The sequence below is a fragment of the Trachemys scripta genome, chromosome 7, assembly GCF_013100865.1.
Source record: "Trachemys scripta elegans isolate TJP31775 chromosome 7, CAS_Tse_1.0, whole genome shotgun sequence".
Lineage (NCBI taxonomy): Eukaryota > Metazoa > Chordata > Testudines > Emydidae > Trachemys > Trachemys scripta.
In genome coordinates this window covers 20,470,443-20,489,148 of record NC_048304.1, presented here as the reverse complement: position 1 = coordinate 20,489,148, position 18,706 = coordinate 20,470,443, and the positions used below count along the sequence as shown (strand labels likewise).

At 43.6% G+C, this 18,706-nt stretch overlaps 1 protein-coding gene across 2 annotated transcripts in view; it reads left to right on the top strand.

The window, feature by feature from the left end:
- The window catches only part of LOC117880397 (netrin-4-like), a 73,391-nt gene extending 60,311 nt beyond the window's left edge, over positions 1-13,080 (top strand). Inside the window, exons 9-10 of one of the 2 annotated variants that reach the window (XM_034776546.1) lie at positions 62-232; positions 6,044-13,080. In XM_034776546.1, coding sequence (XP_034632437.1) covers positions 62-232; positions 6,044-6,180 — 308 coding nt within the window. In that variant the 3' untranslated portion in view covers positions 6,181-13,080. Of the gene's footprint in view, positions 1-61; positions 233-4,100; positions 4,291-6,043 lie in introns of those variants that run through there. The other variant, XM_034776547.1, reaches the window with a different exon arrangement.
- Positions 13,081-18,706: the final 5,626 nt, after the last annotated feature.

Sequence of the window (18,706 nt, the reverse complement as noted above, 5' to 3'; positions counted from 1 at the left end):
CTCCCAACCCTGATATTCTATGATTCTATTGGTCTGTGTCCCTGTGTGTGTTTTCTGGCAGTGATAAAAGCAAGAATCCTATCGGCTCATGACAAAGGAACCCATGCGGAAGTTGTAGTGAAGGTAAAGAAGGTCCTGAAATCAGGCAAAGTGAAAATTGCCCGGAGTAACAGAAGTATCTATCCGGAGTCCTGGACCAACAGGGGATGTACATGTCCCATTCTCAATCCTGGTAAGTATTAAATGCTTATGGCATGAATTCTGTGGGAAAAAGGCAATGTGGGTCGTTAAGGTATTAATGTTCCCAATTCTTATCTCACTTTCACTAACGTAAATCAGGAGTAACTCTATTGAAGCTAGTGAAATTGCATTGGAATCTATGTGAGACCCACACTAGTTGACCATACTGCTGGAATAATCCATTGAGGAAAAGCTGGTCCAGTTAACATAAAGCGAATGAACGGATTAGCAGGTTAAACCTGGTATTCTTATTGGAGTATTAAAGAGAGAAACAGAATCGAGAAATCCTTTATTCAAACAGTTAGGGATGAACTATGCCTCCCCATGTGCTACAGGGGAGTGGGCACAGAGACCCATTCTCCCTTCGCTGCCCAAGCATCTGCACTGTGACCAGGCATAATCTGTTTCCCAGAGCTGGGAAGTGCAGGGCTGGGCAGCAGTTAGTCCTGCCAGCAGGTCTGGCAGCTTCAAACTGGTTCAGTGATGCCTTTCTGAGTTTGAAGACAGCCTGAAACAATAGCTGTGAGGTGTGACCTGCCCCATGCATCTTAATGTATTGGTACTTTGAAACTTAAAGCTCACAATTTGCAGCATGTGGGAAACTCAATATATGGGGCTAACATACAATAAATGAATTTAATGTCACAATAAATGAGACAGGAGCTTTGGTGCTGATTAGATTATTCGTCTTTAGATTTAATTCAGTAAAAACATCCCTTTTAAACATTTCTCTGTAGCCACCGCAGAATTCCTATCAGAGTGCCGTAGAATCTAGGGCAAAACTGCCATTGCATCCATGCCTTGCATCATATACAGTATGCACAGAGAAAATGAAATGCAATCTCACTGATAACAATAATGCAGCCCTAGAATGTAAATAAATCCAGATCTGACATTTCAGTTAATTACTACATTAGATTTACGCTTGTGAATATACAGAAAAAGAGAGAGAGGGGTAGAGAGGGAGGTGTTGTCTAGTGGTTTACACACAGACTTTGGTCCAGGAACTCCTTGAATCCCATCTCACAATGACTCCCTCTGTGGGCATGAGAAACCCTCTGCCACAATTTCTTCACGTGTCAAGTGGAGCTAATGTTTATCAGAACTTATCTGTTTCACAGGGGACTTTGAGGATTAATTAGTTAGGGCACAACTGTGAGCCTTCTGTGCACCTGCACAGGGGAGGGGCTTGTATGAACTAGTCACACCACCAGAGCTTATGATGTGGGGAGAGCAGCCGCTGCTAGCAGCTATTCCCCTCCCCCTCAGTAGGCAGGGAGGGAGTAGAACCACCCCATACCTCTGAATACCAAGACGGCACAGAAGGGGAAATAACCTGTGCCAGCAAAAGGGCTGGTACATATTACTTCCCTGCAGGACAAGGGGGCAATAGGAACCAAATGATGACTTGGAGGCACAGGGTGATTCCTAGCCTGCTCCTGGAGCAGCACTGCACAACTTAATCTCTCCAATGCCACTTGAAGTTGAAAAGCACTTTGGCACTGATTTTTATTTTTCCCAGTGGGTGCTCCACCCCTACTATGCCCAGAGGCCCAGCCCCCACTCCGCCCCTTCCCCCGAGACCCAGCCCTCGCTCTGCCTCTTCACGCCCCCACTCCACCTCCTCCCCTGAGGCCCAGCCCTTGCCCCGCCTCATCCCACCCCTGCTCTGCTCCCTCCCGAGGCCCCGCCCTTGCTCTGACTCTTCCCGCCCCTGCTCCACCCCTTTCCCCCAAAGTCCCCTGCCCACCCACCACTCGCTGCTCTCCACCTTCCCCCAAGCACTTCCCACCAAACAGCTGATCAGTGGCTGGTGGGTGCTGAGCACCCACTATTTTTTGGGGGGGTGCTTGAGCCCCTAAGCGCCCACAGAGTTGGTGCCTATGCCAGATAGGTGCTAAGCAACGTTATTAGTAGCTGAAGGGATGGATTTTTCAGCAGAGCCCTCACTACTGCCTTCTTTCCCATCAAGCAATTTAGTGGACAGGAGACAGAAATACGTGTATTACCCCAGTTGAAATCCCATGTGGATAATTATGGGGAGATGAGCTATAGAGCCCATGTAAGTGCCTTTAACTGTGCTAATTGGAGTCTGGAAATACCTTTTGGACCCGGCTTTCTTTTTTTCATCCAAGTAGGCAGCAAGGGCTTGATCCTGAGAGGTGATGAGCACCCACAGCTCCCATTCACTTCAGTAAAGGCTGCAGGTGTTCAGCACCACTTGGGATCAGGCCCTGAATGAGACAGGTAACTTGGTTTTCTTTAGGATGAACTAAACAGCATCCCCAAGGATCATGTTTCACTATTGTGCCTTACACCACAGAGAGTGGGGACTTATCCACATTCTAAAACAAAAACTTGTTAGATAAGTTACCCTATGTTTTTTCCTCTGAATAGATTAAACACACTTCCGCACTGAGTGAAAGAATTCCTTGTATTTGGTCTGAAATCTAAGGCTTACCCTGACCTCTAAGGCAAGTTCTCATCTGAAATCAGCCACATACAAAAGAGCCAATTGTTCTGGGATTGGCTGAGTCCAGTCAAATCCAGTGTGAATTCTTCCAGCCAACCCAAAATGATTTGTGCCCTCTCAAAAATGATTTGGGTCTTGCATCATCTGTACCACCAGGTGAGGACTTGGGTTTGAATTTGCAGGGATGCAATATATGGTCTCTGAGAGCTGTACTTCAGCAATGTAACTCAAACTTGGTCAAATACATTTTGCTGACTGTGGTGCAAATGGTTATGGTATTCTCTTACACTTCCTGTCCTACAGTCTTTTATGGTATAGCTGTGGACCACTAAACAGCTGCTGGGCTCCCCGCCCAGTAGTTGGAGCTGTAGGTCAGGGTGGGTGAAGTATGTGTTTAATATAGGGTTAGACTGTGGTTGACCCTTCACAGGAGCTCAAGGAGGGGAGAGGGCATAAGAAGTCCTGCCCCCTTGTCTCTCTTTAGCTGTTAGGAGTATGGGGCCCATGAAACACTATTGTGCAGTTCTGACGCTAGCCAGTGCCCCTGCAGTGGTGCACCTGCACACTAGCCAGTTCTTCACCATACAAACTAGATTCTCGTCACAAAATGATGCACTAGATTCACAAGTGGTGTAAATCAGCATAGTTCTATTGACGTCAGGTTTCTATGCCGTTTTCTACCCACTGAGAATTTCACTGTACATGCTCACTCCTGTTGAGATCCCTGCTTTTATTCGCAGGGCCGGTTCCAGGCCCCAGCGAAGGAAGGAAGGTGCTTGGGGCGGCCAATGGAAAGGGGCGGCATGTCCGGGTCTTCGGCGGCAATTCGGCGGCAGGTCCCTCAGTCCCTCTCCGAGGGAAGGCCCGCTGCCGAATTGCCGCCGAAGAATAAAGCGGTGTGGTAGAGCTGCCGTTGATCGCGGATTTTTTGTATTTTCTTTTCCCGCTTCGCCGCTTGGGGTGGCAAAAAAGCTGGAGTAAGGGGTAAGCAGCAGCCACCAATGCCAGTCCAAACTGCTACTGTCGTCAGCAGGGCTTTCTGCTGTGCAGGGTGGTCTGGCTTCCTGCCCAGTCGTCTCTGCAGCATTGTATTGTATGTTCTTCCCTGGCTGACGACAGGAAGTCCATATTTAATCTCATGGCCTTTAGAGTTTAATCATAAAACTTTACTTATGGAGCTACCGAATGGATTTGCTATATGGAGACTAAAGAAGGACCCCCCCTGCTTTCCATATTAGTAACTCCTAGCCAGAATAAACTATTGAGCTGCTCTCTGCTTTGCACATGAACTAGCATTTTTTTTAAAAAGCATAGGAAACCTCAGGATTTTTAAAGACTGAAGAAGTATAATTTGGGGGTAAATACGGTCCTCTCTTTCCCCTTCCAGGGCTGTGGAGGGCTCTGCCTGCAACGAAATGGGTGAGCTTTCACTGTGCAAGGGGTTGCACAGCAGGATTTGGGGGAAGGGAGGAGTGAGACAAGGCCAGTGACTCCCATAGCCATCAGCCTCAGTCTTTCTTAGGGAGCGGGGTTGCAACAGCAGCCTCTTCTGAAATTGCAGGGCTGCTGAGTAGGGTACATAGAGAATGTATAATCCCTCAGAATCCCCTTTCACCACTACACATACTTGGGGGTGTTAGGAGATTCGGCCCTGTGTTTTTAATAAATTTTATAGTATAAGAGTGGGGTTTGTCTGCTTGAGTAATAAATCATTAGCAGTATCTGTGTCTTGCTAATGAACTGATCACAGTAGAGTGTCTCACCTCTGTGGTTATGCCTCTAATCCTATGGGGATGTGGTGGTTACATTTCCTGGAGTTGTCTGAGCTGCTGTTAAAGATCCTTATTGTGTGAGGAGAATGTGCATTGTTGTACCAGAAGAATACAGAGCTGGCAGTTGTCATGTCAAACAGCCATTTCAGCTAATCTGTGTGGCGCACACAGATTAATCTAGCCCTTTAGACTGCTCACCAGCCAATCGAAACGCTGCCTCAGCTCAGGCGCTTTAATAATGGTGTTTACTTTGTTCCTCACCAGAAAATACTGACTGACAATGTGGTCTTTCTGTTGCTGCAGGTTTCAGCTATGATAGGGGAGGGAGGGCAAGATCTGTACCTTTCCCCCCGCACTCCCCTTTGTCTATCATCCAGAAGTTTTGTTCCACACACTGAACCCGAAGAATTAAACTTTGGATATTAACAGGATGGATGTAGAAAGGCTGCCAATCTCCCACCGCCCCAAGCTCCCCAGGTTGGATGTCCAAGCTTCATTTCAATTAAAAATCAAGCAATCACATACACATGACACAAATACACAAACAACCAGATACCATACAACAGCCATATGAAATAAGGCACAAATACAAAAGAGAAACAAGACACAGCAGACAACGGATACTCAATAAGAAATGCACACACACCAGACATATGGATAGGAACACTCACACGTTGCTGAAAATAAGACTAAATTGCCAGCCAAAATCTAGCCATCCTTTTCAGTTGGGGGATGTTTCTTCGTTGTATTTTAAAGAATTTGCACCTTCTGCTTGTGTTTTGTGCTATTAAACCAACAAAATCAAGAAAACTTCAGAGGGGGACAGCTCCCTCCATAACCTGCCCCAAGGTGCTTAGCTGTTACAAAGGCCTCTGAACAGTAAGGGAATTTTACGTATCATACCGGAAATAATACACGAAAAAAACCCACCTGTGTTTAATGCAAAACATCCTGATTTTCAGTGGCACCTCAATCTGGCCTTTCCTTGAAGGTGTACAATTGTGCATGAACTAATATCTGCGCACACATTTTCTGTGCACTAGCAGTTGCGTGTGCAGATGATAATCTAACAGGGATGCTTTAGAATTCTCACATTCAAAACCAGCCTACACCCGGCAAGACCTGATTCTGCTGTCACTTATACCTGTGCAAACAAGGAGTAGTTCCACTGAAACCTATGGAGTTAAATTGGTGTAAAAATAAAAACAAACCCCAAACACCACCACAACAAAAAAACTGTCAGGGAGTTCAGAATCAAGCCCAATCACTTGCTGGTGCAAGTGTTAGATTTTGAAAGAGTTAAACTCCTTGGGACAAATAGAACCTTCACACACAAACCCTAATATGTGCACATGCATGTTAGAATGTATTGCTGGTGTACAGAGGAATTAGTGCACAGAAAATGAATGCACATAAAACTGTATGCGCACAACCTGGAATAATCATTTTAAAAACAGGCTGAAGCTAGCTATGGTGCAAGATCCTGACTCCCTGGGGAGTGCAGATATTAAGTATATACTCCTGTTTTATTTATTTAAGTAATTATTTTTTTAACCAGGAACAGACTACCTGATAGCAGGTCAGGAGGACTCAAGGACCAGCAAACTCCTCGTGAATATGAACAGTCTGGTGAAACCCTGGAAGGCGTATTTGGGAAAACAAGTAGCAGACATTCTTCGAACTGGATGCAAATAATTTCTTCTTCAGAAGTTAAAGTCATGAACTTTATACTTTAATAACACTGTGGAGAAAGGTGTAGCTAGTTCATATATTACCATGCAACACGTTCCTAGCTAAGGGAACAAGAGTGGACTTACCCTCCTGTCCCACATTATGTGTTTAAACCAGGAATCCTTGGACATGACTTTTCTTCCATAAATGCACACTGTCTTATATGAAATTAACCAACACATCACATGTAGGTTACAAATCACAGTTCTTAGCTTGAAGCCATTTTCACAGCTCCCAGAAATTCACTGTCATGGGAGAAGCAGAAGCTATGGTTTATGTGTTTCCACTCTTCAGGAATTAATCTGGTATCGATACCCATAAACCACTTGCATAGTGCATTCATTACTCAGATGTCATTTTCTTTATTAAAGTGGCCATTAATGGGCCAAAAAAATTCAGCTTTGCAGGTGGCAAAATATTAAACAGTCAGCATGTCAAATGACACTTGATTTGTTTGAAAAGAGCTATTTTTATTTATCAAGCAAACTGCAGTTAGATCAATATAAGACATGCTGCTTTCTAGAGTGAAAATATCACATTGCTGCACAGAGACTAACACTGGAACTTTATCTGGTGAGGGCCTCTATAGATGGGAGTTGTCAGTCAATGCCTAATGCAAAATCACTGCTGACTCATCTGTTCTATCAAAGGTCTTCTCTTTGCTGTTGTAACACTGCTATTAGTACTGTCACACAACAGGTTTCAGATTGACTGCTGCTAAAGGGTCTTGTGCCAGTAGAGTAGCGTCAAGCTACAGCTCCAGACCTATAGGAGAAGGTGATGGAAACTGGCCCTTATTTGAGTTTGTGATGCTACAATAGGTAGAGGTGTGAAGGGGCAGTAGGCTGTACCAATTTGAGGATTAAGCAAGGTGTTGATGACTGACAGGGCAGCTACCTTGTTATTCTGATCAATGCCCTTGAGGCCATGCTCATTATTTAATTGTCACTACCATTTTCACTCTGCTGTTACTCTTGCCCCCTTTGTGTGTTGTAATAGTCAAGTGAAGTTACCTTCCAGTTGTGCTTGAAGTTTATTTAGCATGAGGAGTAGGGGTGGTAGCATCTCCACTCTAAATAAAGTCCTGCTGTTCTGCAGCAGGAGTCCCCATAGAATTATTTTAGTCTATTCCACAGTTAGTAAGAAGCTAGTCTGTGGAAATGTGAGTTCCTCAGAGTACCGTGGGGGGAAGGGAATGATCTCCTACCGGTCTCTGCCCGAGTGACAGGAAACTCATGACCAAACTGAGAGGGTAAGGAGTACGTTCCATTGATAAGTAAAGCATAAATCAGAACTTTATTCAAAGATATCCTTTTTTTTGGTTTATGTAGAGCAGGGGTTCTCAAACTGGGGGTCAGGACCCTTTAGGGGGTTGTGAGATTATTATGCAGGGCGGGTCACAAGCTGTCAGCCTCCACCCAAACCCCGCTTTGCCTCCAGCATTTATAATGGTGTTAAATATATTAAAAAGTGTTTTTAATTTACAAGGGGGGGGGGTCACACTCAGAGGCTTGCTATCTGAAAGGGATCACCAGTACAAAAGTTTGAGAATCACTGGTGTAGGGGCACACAACTTCATATATGCTGCTTTTGCCCATCGTTGACTATGCCTACAGGAAGAGGAGATGGGGTTTGATCTGCGTGCCACTTAGTCACTGTAACATGAAGGAATCTCAGATAGCCCAACAGCCATGAAAAGAAAGTGGTGGGTCTGGGTTATGAAGTGTCTGATGAGAAAGAGATAAACTAGCAGCATGTTCAATTAATGCAGTTGGGTGACCAGTATCTGAAGACCAGGGATCCCAGAATGCCAGAGCTACTTTTTTATTACCATTGTTTGTTATGCATCAGACTCTACATAAAAGGAAGGGTCTGATGCATATCAGTACAGCAAAAGGACACATTTCAGATTATTTACAAAGAGAAGACCAGCAGAAATTTCTTGGAATATTCTTCCAGCCATTCACAGCTTGGGGGAAATTCTGGATTGGACATCAACTTGAATTGACCCAGTGTGTGTTTATATAAACAACCTCTCTCTCCTCCCTCCACCTTACCCCCTCAATCTATGCATGTTCTATATATTGTCTCAGGCCAACATGACATCATCTTATGTTTGGCTGTGAGTTCAAAGGATGGTCAGTCTGGTAGCTGGCTGGTCTGATCAAATATTCCCAAACCCATTATTGCTCCTACAATGGCCCTGTTAAAAGCAACTTTCCATTTTGTGCCTGCAGTTTTGTAAGTGCAAGTGTAATCACTTAGATGTCAAACTGTTTGGTTGCAAATAACTTTGGTGATACCTTCGAATTTGCAGGCACAAAATGGGGAGCTGAATAGAAGTTCCTTTCAAAATCAGGTTCATACAGTATATTGCCTCACACACAAGTGGATCTAACTGCCCTTGGATATTGTTACTTAACTATAGGCTTGTTCCAGTTTTAAAGCGATCCTGTGGGAAAGGAAACGCCACATGGTTATTTCAGTAGTTAGTTGTTTTAGATTTCTATGCTTTTAAGTAAATATACATGGTACCTTGGGGATTCCTTTATTTGGATTTTCAAAGGAACCAGGCACTCAGTTCCCATAGAAATGAAGTGGCACATCAGAGCCTAATTTCCTTGGGCACCTTTGCAGATTCCCAGCCTAGAAGTGTGTCCTGTTCACATTGAAACTAGCATAGAACTTGTCATCTCCACTTCACAGTTAACAACTAGAATTGTTCATGGGACACATGATATGGATAGAGGCTCCCATCTGATCATATACTTTGACCCCACCCCATCCCCAAAATTTGTTTTCTCTTCAAGGGCACAAACGCTGTGTTTTCTTTTTCCTATAATGTCAGGAGGAAAAAAGCCTCTATTATCCATTTGTTGCTACCTAAAGCAGTAACCAAGAATTTGGCATCTCTGATCAGACATTTAATTAATGTAATAAAACACTATGCACCACTAAAGTGGCTTTCTTTAAAATGTCAGCTCATTAAGTTAGAAGACTAGCAATCAAGTGATATTGTTTTCATTCCTGTGTCCAGAAATAGACTTACTACAAGGATTAGCTAGTCATCTTTTAAAGACCATTCAAAATAAGGATGTGTTTAGATGACTTTACAGTCCATTCTCAAAGGGCCTGTTAGGAAGAATTTCAATAAAGTAAAGCCTGGGGTGAAAGAATGTGTTCAAGGGCACTCTTTATAACAAATACATTTATATTTACCATTGTGTGTGCATCTTATCTGCTGAGGGTCATATTCTGGTCTCATTTACCCAAGTGCTATACCATTGAGCTAAAGGGCATTGCACAGGGTGTAAATCACAGGACTAGAAGGTTCCCCCCCCCCAACTGTTTTACTTTCCAGGGGTGAAACTCACCCTTTTTGTGGGAAAGGGAGATAGGAACCCCCTTGCAGTGACCATTGCAGGTTATGGGCTAGGATAGTGACCAGTGCCTTTGTTCTTTTCAGCGTGAGGGCTGCTGAATCCACATAGTCCAGTCAAGCCCTTCTTCTGATTTGCCACCAATACACTCCTCTGTGCCAGTTTATTTGGCATCAGTAGGAGCCCATCATGCAGCATCCACTCAGCCTGCCTACCCACTCTGTGCAGGACTACTGCAGGAAGTGGGGAATCACCAGCTCAGAGGGCTTTGTGCTACCCTTTCAAGGGGATACAAATGCCACGCTTACAGAGTTTCAACGTGCCTAATCTTGTATGTGTAGCTTTGTAATGGGGTTCACTCACTGCTAGGGTGCCTCCTCCGGGCCATTCAGGTGATTAGCTCCATCCACATCTGATGCCCCATGGTTTGCTCTCACCGTGGCCCCTCCTACCCTCTGGGACTCAGCATATCCCCTCTGCATGACTTGGCCCAGGTCACTATATGTTTCCCCTTCCAGAATACCAAAGTCTCTCCAGATCAACTGTCCAGTTGCCATCCCAAGCCATCCTTTAATTCAAGACAATGCTACTTTCCTCAGTGAGCAGGTAGGGGACCCAGGCCTGCCCATTACTCCAGATTCCAGCACAGGGTCTCTGTTCAGCAACTATGGTCCACTTACCCCAGACCTCATTGCTATTTCCCTGCTCTTCTTCCTACTTTTCTTCCCTCGCTCTACCCCCCCGGTTATCAGTAGAGCTCCCTCTGCTATTTCACCCCTTTCAGTTTCTTGCCAATCTATAATCCAAACACACTTTCCTCCTCCCAGGAAGTGACTGTAGACTACTCCTCCTACAACCCATTCTGTTCTCAGCTTGCTGGCTTTGTATCAGACCAGCCTATACCTGCTCAGCTGAAATTCATCCTCTAATAGGGATTGCCTGGCCAGCCTAATTCTCCCCCAGGTGCAGTCTACTAGGTTAATTAGCCCCTTCCCAGCCACCTTAACTCTCCCAGGTGACGTGTGGCATGAACACTCCATCACAAGCTTATACATACAGCTTTGCAATGCACCTTAATGCCAACTTTCAACTGGGTGATTCCCGAGCATATTCATCCATTTGTGCCAGACGGTGGTGACTTTGTGGTATATGCAAATGCCCACTGGAAACCAGAGTGGGACCAACACATTTATGTCACTAATGGTCAAGCTACTATGTTACTGAATCTATTGCAGCCATTTCTTATAACCAGTGATCTGTCTCATCATGAAAAATATTCATTAATGTCATTCCCAAGTGTTTCTAGCTATCAATATTTGATGGGAGATTTGAAACAAGGGTTCTTCTATAATCTCTATCACTTCCCTTGGGATCCATTGTAATAAAAACAATCAGGCTAACAATTTTTTTTTTTGCATTCAGGTGCGTTCTCCATTGTGTAGCCAAATGTTTCCAAAAGTGAATCTGCTCACATACAATAATGTGTAAGGAGTGGGGAACAAGTGAGGACAAATGTGAAAAAACACAAGTAGTTTCTTTTTCCCCTCCCTCCCTTTCATCCTATTGGATGGTGGCTGTAGAGCTGAGTCTACTTCCTATTCTAAAATCCATTACTTAGAAATACTACACATTGCATTTTGACTGTCAGGCTAACTAATGTCTGATGGCTTCTGCTTTGCAATCGTTCAGGGTAAGCAGATACCCACATGTGTGAGAGACAGGTCAGCCTACAGTTTGAAAGTACAGAATGGAAGCCAGATATGGTCAGCCTAAGAGCAAGTTGACTTTTTGTTGCTATTACTACCAGCTGCTCATGAGATCTCTGATTAACTAGCCTAAGAAAGTCAAAGAATGGGGAACAAAACTGCGAATTATGCAGAACTATAGTGTCTAGCCAAACGATAGTACCAGCACCCTCTGCAGTGCTATAAAGCATGTAGCCTGCCTGAAATTGAACATCCAAAGTACAAATGAACCCCACAGATTTGAGTGAGAAGAGTGTTCACTATTTGCAATGGAATTAAGACTGTATAAAGGGATGGTTATCTTGGGTATGGGGAACTTTTTCATATACTGTGATGGCTCAGAAGATTATTGTGAGACTGCATGACACTATCAATACTTCTCAGAAATAACTGCAATGTATTTCCTGTAACTAGAACAAACAAGGCCCTACAGAACTAACAAGAGGATCTGCCAAAGAGGATGCACCTATTGAAATGGGAAAAGAAATCTGTTGGCCTAGTCCAGGGGTTGCTCTCCCTGCTCTCTCACTGGAGAGAATACAGCTCTCCAGTACTTTCTATCATGGGCCCAGGGCAGTACTGAAAATATTCACAAGAACAATCCAGTCCATACAGTAGTTGACAGGTTGTCCTACCATCAGCTTTGCCAAAAAGTAGCAAAGACAAGGCAGCTGTGTTGCATTCTGATGCACCCCAAACAGTAGCCCCAAACACCAGGAAATCAAAGCAAGACACACAGGTAGGTGGTCAAACCCTAAACCAGTTAAGTCAGCAACAGTCCAAATGGCAGGTATGTAGCAGCAGGCTCAGCGTAACTGCACACACGCAACGCTATGTGTACATACACACATGCGCGCACACTCCCACACACAGAACAGGAAATGGAACACTGAATTCAGGGAGCGGGAACCAGGAAACAAACAGAAACAAGGAGCAGGAAGCAATAAGCAGGAAGGCAACACAGACCGGTCATCAGCATCAGTACTGAAAATGGTCATTTGAACAATGCAACCCGTACCATAGCTGACAGATTGCCCTATCACTGGCTGTTATCACATGCCAAGAAGTAGCACAGGCAGCTGTCAGGCCCTGCCTAATGATGAAATAATAGTGTTTACCCCCCAAAGTATGGAAAGCTCTGGAAGAGTTACACTGGGGCAGGGAAGCAAACAGGCAATGGCTGAATGCAGCCACGTATGTAGAGAGGAGGCAGCAGCACCATTAGAACAGTTTCAAGTCAGAGCAACTATCTGTGAGAGCTGTGCAGCTCATGTATCAAATAAAATGTGGCCACCTCTGTCCTAGTCTTTGTAGGGAACTTTAAAAGGATCAAAATAGTTCACTAGGTAGTTCTTTGTGAGTGCTGAACTCTAAAAACAACATAGCAACCTTGCATATTATCATGCTTCTGCATCTTCTGCTCTTACACACTGGTACAGCAAGCAGATAGGAGGAAGGAGGCAGAAGGAAGGTAAACAGACCTACGTACAATATTGTATTGCTTTGGCAAGAATGGCTCATTCTTGTAACTGCTATACAGAGCAAGGTGTTCTCCATCTGTGTATCTCAGATTGTTTCAGTGCCGCTTGATGTAAGCTTTCCTTGAATTTATATAATTCACATGGTGTTCTCTCCAGGGTTCCTCAGACCTGGAAAAGTGATTGTGTTATTCGTAACGTGTTGTGCACATTTTCTTTTTTGTACTTAAAACTTTGATTAAAAATACTCATAGAAATGTATATTGATCTCGACTGTGGGTTTGTTTGGGTTTTTATGTTTTAAACTATGGGATTTTCAAGCCACAATTACACTAGTTCTGTTGAAGTTAATAAACCTGAAACATTCCAGACATCAAACTCTTGATTCAATAGTCTTGCACACAGTAGAAGAAACAGAGGAAAGAATTTAGCTAAGAAGGAAATTGTACCAAACATAATTTTCTTAGCGAGCTAATTCTCACTATCAAAAACTAATATGTAGCAAATAGAAGATATAAGTATATTTTGTATGTATAATAAAAACACAAAAGAAGGTGTCAAAAATAGATTCTGATGACTTGTATCAACAGCATATTAATTCAGAATTTCAGCCCAGGTCCCTCAAAACCTTATATGTGTATTTAATTTTACTAATATGAGTGGCACTTAGGAGCATAACATTACACATGTATAAATGCTTGCAAGTTTGGGACCTTAAAGCTCATCACTACATTCCAAAATCACTCCCTGGAGCCTCATTATTGCCCACACCAGACATCAGGCACAACAAACTATGAGTTCAAGGTGGGTGGAGAACCCTTGACTCTGTCTGCCCAAAACTTATGTAGACTTAAAACTACTACTTTTTTTGGTTCATAATACTTTTGCTTTTAATAAACAAAAATAAATGCATCACAGAGACTTGGCATTGTGACCTTGGCATTGATTTTGTGCTAGCTCTTTGGGACATGTTATGAGTTCATAGGATCCTTGCAGGTCTTCCTACTGAGATGTTTACACCTCCATTCTCAGTGGGCCCTACTCTGTGTGCAGATGATTAACACAATAAACACCACCGCTGAGGCGTCAATCCACGTCTTATTGACATTAACATAATATTTTAATAAGGAGGCGACCTTTTGAACTGTGGGGCAATAGTCATTGCTGGCATAGACTGCAGGGGATTTATTACAATAAAATCAATTCTGCCTAGACAGGTGTGACTCCCATTAAAGCTAATGGTAGCTGATTTACCAAAGCAGAATTTTGCAATGGGAATTGTGCCTATGTATCTAAAAGTAGTACTATATGTAGTGTAGTAGGCTGGTCCCAAGATATTAGAGAGACCAGTGGCCGTGACGTAATATCTTTTATTGGACCAACTTCTGTTGGTCAGAGACACAAGTTTTCGAGCTCTGTGTGGCTTGAAAGCTTGTCTCTCTATCACCAACAGAAGTGGTTCCAATAGTACTATATAATATATACTCCCTTAAGTACAGTACAGTTGTACAGTATATACACCTTTAACTAAAGTAGTTCCATGTGTTACAGTTGTACAAGTACATGACTCTCCTTCATTAACTGAATTTAAATTACAGGAACAATGTGGTGCATTATAATACAAACAGCTTCAGCATCTATAAAAAAAAGCGTCTCAACACAGTCTCTGAACATTTCAGAGAAGCTCAGATCTGGGCCTGTGCTTTGTGGCTCAAACTCATATCTACTTAATGCATTTGTAATAACTTTTTAAAAAGAGAGTAAAGAGCATAGGCATTAAGGACTTTTCCATTTTTAACTGAGGAGATACAATGCCTATTAACTTTTGTAGCCATGCCAGCTACAATAATAATGTCATGGAGATGCTTCAGGATGTAAACTGATCACTTGGATGTTTGTTCTTGTTCCCCCTTCCACATGCACTAGTAAACAAGTGGGTAAGTGTATTATGAGTGGGGTGTTGTTGTTTTTTTTCCAACTTCCTACAAAGTATCGGGTTTTTGTAACTTCCAGAGATAGGACACCAAATCTGCTGGACCAACAATCTGATTTGGTACAGCAAATCCTACTCCCACTTTCCCTTTCACATCACTGCTATGGGATCCGAGCTAATCGTCAATAAGCAATCACTACAAATCTTCCGATGCTTTTTGTGTTGGCTGCCACGAAGCCTTCATGAGCTGTCTGCTCACTGATATATCGACACTAATCTGTAACACGCTTTTCTTTTATTTTGCATTTACTCTTGTTTTAGAGACTGCCTCTTCCTTTGGTCTCTTTATGTTTAGCATCTGAGTGCGGTTTATGCAAAGGATAGGGAATTCGAGCCAGGAGAAAGAGAGCGAGAAAGAAAAATAAAGGCCAACAATACTAGCAGAAAATAAAGTTAATAACAGAAAGGAGAAGCTGACAGTTCACTATTAGGAAGCCTCTATCAGACATTACCCCTTGACACCAGTGGTGGAAAACTGCCAACTCCAAAGTCTAATTTCTTTGAATTGCAAAAGTGTTTTTTTAAAGCAACAACACTGCACTCACCCCAACAAATAGGACAAAAGGCCCATTATTAATTATTTCAATTAAATCAGCAAATGACAGGAAATAAAGCAACATTCCAAGCATTTTAATGCGCTACACAGGCTCCTCTAGTAGATCAAAATGTATGAAAAAAATTGCTCTGGCTTGAACCGTTGGCTGAATGCATGGAGTACTCCAAACAAACCCTTGTGCTTCTGGTGGCGGCGGGTACAAAGCCGACTGCAGCCTTTTACTGATACTATTAACATGTTAATAGTAGCCTGAGCTTTTAAAAGTCCACTAGTAAAAATAACCATGCCTTGCAGTTGCTTACTTTCTACTGTTCAAAACCAGGCACATATTAAATTGGTGAGCCTCTCTGCCCCCGTCCCTTCCCCATTTTGCTGTTCCAAGAAGGGCTACTGAGCAGGGGCTGGTTGATGACCTAGCGCCTCCCTCCCCTGCCTGCGGTAACTGGACTTTTGGTGTTCAGTCAGTACATTTGACCGGACACTGCCAGGTCCCCTTTTTGACCAGACTTTCTGGTCAAAAATAGAACACCTGGCAATCCTAATAGGGCAGGTGACAAAAGCCCCCAGATAAGTCCAGAACATGGAGAGGTGGGTGAAACCACGTTTTAATGCAGAAGGTTGAGAAAGCAGCTGGAGGAGGCTGGTCTAGATTGTATTCTGACAAATAGCGAGGAACTGGTTGAGAATTTGAATGTGGAAGGCAGCTTGAGTAAAAATGATCATGAAATGATGAGTTCAGGATTCTAAGGAATGGTAGGAGGGAAAACAACAGATTAAAGACAATAGACTTCAAGAAGGCAGCCTTTAGCAAACTCAGAACTGGTAGGTAAGATCCCATGGGAAGAAAGTCGAAGAGGAAAAAAAAACTTCAGGAGAGTTGGCAGTTTTTTTAAAGAGACATTATTAAGGGGACAAAACCAAACTACCCTAATGCGTAGGAAAGATCGGAAGTGCGTTAAGAGACCACCCTGGTTTAACCACGAGATCTTCAATGACTTGAAACTCAAAAAATGGAAACTAGGTCAAATTAGAATAATGAATATAAAAAAAAATAACACTAGCATCTAGGGACAAAATTAGAAAGGGCAAGACACAGAACAAGATTAAACAAGCTAGGGACATAAAGGGTAACTAGAAAACATTTTACAAAGACATTAGAAGCAAGAGGAAGACCAAGAACAGGGTAGTCCCATTACTCAATGAGGAAGGAAAGACAACAACAGAAAACACAACAATGGGCAAAGTGTTAAATGCCTTTTTTGTTTCGGTTTTCACCAAAAAAGTTAGCAGTGATTGGACGATGAACATAGAGAACATCAAGGTAAGTAGGGTAGGATCTGCGGCTAAAACAGGGAAAGAACAAGTTAAGAATTAATTAGACAAGTTAGATGTCTTCACATTGGCAGGGCCTGATTAAATACATGCTAGAATAATTACGGCACTGGCTGAAGAGATCTCTGAGCCATTTGCCATATCTTTGAGAATTGATGGAGAATGGAGAGATCCCAGAGGACTGGAAAAGGGAAACTATAGTACCTATCTATAAAAAGGGGAATAAGGACAAGCCAGGGAATTATAGACCAGTCATCTTAACTTCAGTGCCCAGAAAGATAATGGAGCAAACAATCAATTTGTAAGCACCTAAAAATAATGTGATAAATAACAGTCAATGTGGATTTGTCAGAAACAAATCATGTCAAACCACAGGGTAGCAAGCCTTGTGGGTAGGAAGAAAGCCATATATTTGATATATCTAGGCTTTTGATACTATCTTCATATTTTAAAAAGGAATACCTATTTACAGTGTTCTAAAAAGGATATGACTAAATAAACCTCAAAAGTCCCACTGTAACCCCCGAGGAGCTTACTTGGTTCCTGGCCTGCTGTGCTTGTAACTCAGGGAGAGGCATGCTGTCCCTGGGAGGAAGGGGGGCCAAAGGCAGACTCAGTCTGCTAGGCAACCAAGGAGGAGAGAGGAGAGACACTATTTGGAGAGGCAGGAGCACACCTGGGGTTGAGGGAGGATAGCAGGGTGCCTGTATAGCCACCAGTATGCCTGCTAAGAGGAGGAGCAGTGACTGAGAAAAAGGAAGGGGGATAGAGTCAAATGATTGAGGGGAAAAAAGCCTGGTAAGAAGAGCTAGCTTGATCAATAGGAAGCAAGATGTCCTGCCCTGGAAGCACTGGAGAGGGGAGAAGCCATTTTGGAGGAGTCGGGAGCCAGTCACTGCAAAAGCAGGACTTGCTGTGTGGTGAGGTCCTGAGTCCCAAGGCTGCATGCAGGGTGCCCCCGAGAACTGGCCTCTGGGTACCTGGCACCAATCAGGCCGGCTCTGGCTTTTTTGCCGCCCCAGGCAAAAAAGCCTCCCGCTGCCCCCCACCCCTCGGCGGGGAGCGCGGCAGGGGAGGGCGCCGAGCCTGGCCGTGGCCCTGCTCTCCCCAGCCGGCCGAAGCGCCACGAGGAGGGCGGCGAGCCCAGCCGGGGCCCCGCTTTCGGGCTGGAGTGCTGCCGGGCGCCCCAACAGCCCCAGTATGTTTAAAAAAAAAACAAACCAACCCTGAGCGCCACCCCACTGCAGGTGCCGCCCCAAGCACATGTTTGGTAGGCTGGTGCCTGGAGCCGGCCCTGGCAGCAATAGCCTTAAGCTTGGTTCTTTCCCCGTTCAAGATGACTCACCAATATATAGTTTTGTTGGGAAAACTCCCTACCCAGCCAGGCTGAGTTGGCCCTCCGGCACCCTAGATCCACTCAGTTACCATGTGACAAATACTGCTCTTGCTGCTAGTGTAGGGCTACCTACTTGCTTTAAGTGTATGTGAGCACTATGGTAGGAGATTGGAGTTCAGATTTTAGTAGAGTAACTACAATTTGTACCTTGAGCACTGCATCCCTTTGTGGTGAGGGGAAATGGGCGACGGGCTGGATCACTTGATAATTACCTGTTCTTTTTGACCTAGATTTTGTCTGGTTAAGACTGCATAAAACTGATGCAATTGTTGGCAACCCTTTAACAGGCAATTCATTCCAAATGTTTAGGTGTATTGTTATGTCTCTCACAAAGATTTTAAAAAGGGTTAATTGAATCAGTAATTGTTTATTATATTTTAAAATAATTTTTCAAGAAAGACACTAAGGAAGTGGGTCATACCTAAAACCCTAAGTCAGATGTCAGCAGTCCAGGTGGACAAGCATAAACCTTTATTCATGTGTAGGTTAGATCAGCAGCTTCACTTTGTCATCTTTACTGTCTGACTCATAAGCTCTTTACGTTGTTAATCAAGATAAATGTGAAAGTAATGCAATACATTTACATAGAACTTGTCCATAGTTCCTTTAG